The 5,969-nt window shown below is 40.5% G+C and overlaps 1 protein-coding gene across 1 annotated transcript in view; it reads left to right on the top strand.

The window, feature by feature from the left end:
* Positions 1–641: 641 nt before the first annotated feature.
* pcdh12 (protocadherin 12) overlaps positions 642–5,969 on the top strand; it is a 22,978-nt gene continuing 17,650 nt past the window's right edge. Inside the window, exons 1-2 of the mRNA XM_072452884.1 lie at positions 642–692; positions 2,319–5,172. Coding sequence (XP_072308985.1) covers positions 2,359–5,172 — 2,814 coding nt within the window. The 5' untranslated portion in view covers positions 642–692; positions 2,319–2,358. The remainder of the gene's footprint in view (positions 693–2,318; positions 5,173–5,969) is intronic.

Below are 5,969 nucleotides of genomic sequence, written 5' to 3' on the forward strand. Positions count from 1 at the left end.
CTCTAATATCAGCTCTAGCTAACTCTAACATCAGCTCTAGCCTAACTCTAACATCAGCTCTAGCTAACTCTAACATCAGCTCTAGCCTAACTCTAATATCAGCTCTAACCTAACTCTAACATCAGCTCTAGCCTAACTCTAATATCAGCTCTAACCTAACTCTAATATCAGCTCTAGCCTAACTCTAATATCAGCTCTAACCTAACTCTAATATCAGCTCTAGCCTAACTCTAAGGCCAGTTCTACCCGGGACCCTGAGTTTGAAAGAGTTTTCAGCCCACACAAACTCTAACTCTGACTCAGACTCAGACTCTAACTCTAACTCTAACTCTAACTCTAATTCTAACTCTAACTCTAACTCTAACTCTAACTCTAACTCTAACTCTAACTCTAACTCTAACTCTAACTCTAGACTCTAACTCTAACTCTAAACTCTAACTCTAACTCAGACTCAGACTCTAACTCCCGGAGTCTTAGTGACGGCGGCGGTGTCACGTTTCTCAGAGAAACTGGAGGCTATACTTTCTTTGTGTTGAGTCTAGCCTCCTCCTCATCTGCATAAACCCCGCCCCCAAGCAGCCACTCTGCGCTCTGATTGGCCGCCGGATCCTCTCTGCTCTGGAATCACATTTCCAAACTTCAGTCTGAGGAAAAGTGTGGGAATGAACAGGATCCCAGCCGCCGCAGCCTGAGTGAGTACAGCAAAGTCTCGATATACGTTATATTTGAATACATTTAGTGAGTGTTTGTCCTTTGTGCAAACATTTACTTATACTGGCTCATTTAATATAGTTATTGTATTCTATATTAAATAAACTACCTGCTTATTGTTACAATACAGAAGTTTGACAATGTTTCAATACAAGGAAAGGAAATGCAACCAATGTTGATACTACATTAAAACATACTTTTAATTAAAGACAATATAATGTTATTTTAATGATTTTATAGTAGTTACTTTTATTTTACCATGTGGTCTTATACTACTTTTAATACACTTTGAAATTCTGACATCAGACTGTTGAAAATTCCAGATTGAGGATGACTGAAGTGACCTATAATACACTTTTTAACTGCAAATAGTTTTAACCCTTAAAAATAAAAACAAAAAAACAAACAAAACAAAATATTCCAGGTTAGAAATGTCAGTTTGCTCTTACAAAGGAGAAGGAGACATACTATTGTTGAAGTATTTGAGCGTCACCGAAAGTATCACTTGTGATATACAGTAAATATGTAATATAACATTGTAGGTTTCTTAAGTATTTGTTCAACAAAACCTAAACATCTGGATTTTGCCTTCATCAAAAATGCAGTGTCTGATTTCACTCAAATGTATCGCACGACAAAACCACCATGATTTTTTAAAATATTTTACAATATTCTTTGGTTATTGAAATCACTATCGTATCACTTCATATTTGACTCCAAAATGTACAATGTATTTGTTGGTCTTTGGTCGATTCAGGAAAGGTCTTAATTTAACCCATTTTCATTTAAAAATAGTCGGTATTGAGAACAGTTCAAATGTACACAGCAGTAGTTTAACTTACAAATGCACAGAATAACCACATTTCTAAAGGACTGTAATTGTTTGGGTGTAAAACAAATCCACTTCATTATTAGTTCTGTTGTAAAACGTCTTAAAACGCACACGTGTCTTTGTTACAGTCCATGTCCTCCATTATTTGATTTGCTCTAATTGAATCTTCATGATTTGAATTATTGCAACTATTTTACTTGTAGTAGTTCTATCTCTGTTGTGCATTGGCTCTTTATCGTCTTTGTTACTGTAGCGTCTCAATCATGCGTTAGCACTGATAGTAAAGATGATTTGGACACATTATTTTGAAGGTTACTAACAGTGGAAAATAGTGTGATGCCATCAAATGTATGATTAGTTGTTTTAGAGCTCTTTCAACTCATATAAGCTGTAATTAAAGCTGCACTATGTCGTTTTTCTCCTCACATCTGTAGAGGCGAGTCCACTCACAAAAACAATTCATGTTTTTGAGCCATTTTTAGCAACTAAACTCCAGTAATTCATACATTTTATTAAGTTTAGCATTTTTAATCATTATCATCTGAGATTTTGATTTATGAGTAACAAGGAACAGCCTCAATTTTCTTGAATTTTTTTTTTTTCTATTTATTATATTTTAAACACAAAGCAACAAAATTGACTTACAACAAACTTACCTATATAAAGAAATAGAGAAAAAACATACATATCCACATAAAACATTCATAGACACATTCAAAATACATTTTCAACCATTTTTTCAGCTATTTTCATCAGTTTTGATGTTATTTTTCAGGTTTCTGGACGTAAACAGAGATGCTAGCGTAGCAGGCGCTATGTTTGCCGTCACGATGCTACTGGCATTGGTTCTGGTTCTGGGCCTGTCCTGCAACGCCGCTGAAACGCTCAACTCATCATCAATCACCTTTCATTACCGCATTTGGGAGGAGCTGCCTTTGGAGACTCAGGTCGGCAGTCTGTCCGATGACCTCCGCAAGCACGATGAACTCGGCCACTTGGAGGGCTTCCAAGTGGTGGAACACGGGAAAACCCTGCCTTTCGCCGTCGACGCGCAGGACGGCGTCATTTCCACTCAAGGACGTTTGGACAGAGAACAATTATGTCGAAACTCAGACGTTTGCGAACTTGCTTTCAGCGTCCTCTACCGGAAAGGCGGCGACGTCAACTGTCTGAGAGTTCACGTTGAAATTATGGATCTGAACGATAACAGTCCCGGTTTCCCGAATCCGCTTCAAGAATTGGACATTTCGGAAACGGCTGCGTTGCGTATGAGGATTCCTTTGGAACACGCACTCGATCCAGACGCAGGGCCCAACGGGCTTCAGACTTACTCGCTATCGACTAACACGCATTTCGCTCTGGACGTTACCGTTGCCCCCGGCGGAACCAAACAAGCCGAACTGGTGATTGTCAAGGAATTAGACCGGGAAGTTAAAGACGTTTTTGAGTTGACTCTCGTCGCTTGGGATAAAGGGAATCCTCCGAGATCCGGAAGTACGTTGGTTCGCGTTAAAATTCAAGATTCAAACGACAATAGTCCAACTTTTGAAGATAGCGCGCCGCTTTTGGAGCTTCCGGAAGATACCGAGATTGGCACGGTTATTATAAATTTGAAGGCTGTTGATCCCGATGAAGGCGCTAACGGTTTAGTGGAGTACTCGATTAGCAAGCACACCCGCCCAGAGACTAAACGAGTGTTCACAATCGATTCGCAAACCGGCGCCGTTAGCTTAAAAGCTCTCCTTGATTATGAAGATACAAGTTCCCATGAAGTGATCGTCCAAGCTCGTGACAGGGGCCCTAACTCCATCCCGTCTCACTGCAAACTCCATGTTAAAGTCATAGATGTTAACGATAACGCACCGAGAATCCACGCGACCTGGACCACGCCCAATTCGCCCGGTCCAAATGTACTCGAAGGAGCAGAGATAGGAACGTTTCTAGCTCTGGTGTTGGTTTCCGATGCCGACTCTGAGGAAGATGGCGAGATTGAAGCCATGTTAAAAGAAATGTCTGGACCTTTTCAACTTCAACAAATGCAGCGCAATAATTACAAAATAGTCACGAGCGGATGGTTGGATCGGGAAGACGTCAGCAAGTATACGATTACAATTATCGCTCAAGACAAAGGAAATCCACCGCTACAATCAGTCTACCAACTTCCAGTTCACGTTTTGGACCAAAACGACAATGCCCCCATTTTTTCAACGCCAATTTACAAAACGGAAATCAATGAAAACAATGAGCAGGATTACCGCGCGCTCAAAGTTGAAGCTTACGATTTGGACATTGAACTTAGTGGTAGAGTTTCATACAGCATCCAAAACGCAAACGACTATCCCTTTTCCATACACAGAAGTACTGGAGTCATAACGATTCACCATTCGTTGGATTATGAAGAAGCAAAGTCATATTCTTTGATTGTAGAAGCGGCGGATCATGGATATCCGCCACTGTCAAGCACGGCTAAAGTAGAAATACAAGTTTTGGACGTAAACGACAATTATCCGATTATTGTGGAGCCGAAATCTAAAAAAGGTATTGCATCCGTAAGCGTCCCGGTCAATGCAGAAAAAGGAGAAATTGTCGCTGAACTTGGAAATAGTGAAAAAATATCAATCCAAGTGGAAGTTGAACGATTTCTTGCGTTGACAATCAAAGCTACAGATCTGGATGAAGGGATCAACAGCGAGCTACGTTATGCTCTAAGCAAAGAGAACAATCATGGATTATTTAGCATGGATGAAATGAGCGGTAATTTATACGTCAACACCACAAACGCAACGGAATTAATTGGAAAAACATTTAAAGTCGATCTCACCGTTCAAGACGATGGAACTCCAAGTTTGTTAACCAAGACGACGCTTGAAATTACTTTTACCAACTTAAAAGATCATTTAAAAAGCTCATCAGACGGAAGTAGAAACCATCTTAGCTTCACTATGATGTTAGCGATTTGTTTAGGCGCGACTTGCTTGCTCTTGTTGCTAGCTGTCGCCTTGGTGACTACATTTTGCCGACCCGTTAAAAGAGAAAACCGCGCGTACAATTGTAGACATGCAGAATCGACGTACACGAGACATCCCAGACGCCCGCAGAAGAATATCCGCAAATCCGATATTCAGCTAATCCCAGTGATACGCGGTAGAAAAGACGACCCATCCAATGACGATAGCGAGTGCCAACCGTTATCCCCGCCATCGGCAAAGTCCGAAGAGCTACAGAACGAAAGGCAATACACCTTGACACCGTCTTGTTTGAACACTAGCTTCCATTCGCAAAGCTACCAAGATATCAACGGCTCGCAACCTAGCATCCATCACGGTAAAACGCTCTGCAAACCGGGAAACATTGAGTTGGATAGCCCTTTGGTCATAACCCCGGCGTCCTCTTACCGCACGCTTCGCAAGTCAAGAAACCAGTCTTCGTCCTCCTCCGCGTCGCATGCAAGCACGCTGAAAAGGCAAAAAAGTGAGGAGTCCAACGTGTCCCAAGCGACCTTGAGGAGGCAAAAGACGGAGGGACAGAGCCGGGACGCAGAGCAGCAGATGTGGCGGAACCTGGTCCGATTGTCCATGGCAGCGTTTGGTGACGCCATTGAACTTTCTGCCGCTTCGCCAGACGTTCAAGTAAGCTCCATTTTATGACGCTTTTGGTGTATTTTCTGTTGTTTTCCATCAACTTGAGGAGTAGGTTTAATTTGCAGGTTTTTTGCTCGGGGTGTCGACATTGGTTGTAACGATTGTAATTGCGTGACGGATTTTAATGGCTGCGTGTTTTTTGCTGCAGTGTGAAAGTAAAAATACTGCATTCAAAAACCTCTTAAAAGCGTCGAAAATGTAATTTATTTCTCACTTACCTAATTATTCATTGGCGCTCCTCCTGCTTCATGGAAAATAAAAAGCTCTACCTGCAGACAGCACACAGCGGCCTCATTTTGACTGTAAGCTGCTTTTATGATTTTATATTCTGTCTGTACAGGGGCAAAACTGATTTTTCTTTATAACATGAAAAAGTCAAAGACAGCCCCTTTTAGTAGCATTAGCATTTTAAATACTTTACTTTTACTTCACTACTTTCTGCTTCAATACATTCTTAAACTGCAGTGAAAAAGTACAAAGCACTTTCCTTTATTGTTTGAGATCAATTCAAATATAATACTCAATTATACTATATTTCACTCTTGAAGTACATTTTTAAACAGACACTTCAGTCGGTTATTTATATGAGACTTTTAATTTGACTCAAGTCATTTTTTGCATCTGTTTGTTTTACATAAATTGGCCTAAAATGAATAACATGAGAGCAGAGATGAGCAGTACTTTAGCCGTAGTAGTTTTCCGTCATCATACTTTTACTCCCATGTAATATATTTGATTGATACTAAACGAAACAGAATGATATCCCACGATATTCCACAATTTGA

Source organism: Eucyclogobius newberryi, unplaced genomic scaffold (assembly GCF_026437365.1).
Source record: "Eucyclogobius newberryi isolate DKJ021-1_F unplaced genomic scaffold, fEucNew1.0.hap1 SCAF_19, whole genome shotgun sequence".
NCBI classification, from domain to species: Eukaryota; Metazoa; Chordata; class Actinopteri; order Gobiiformes; family Gobiidae; genus Eucyclogobius; species Eucyclogobius newberryi.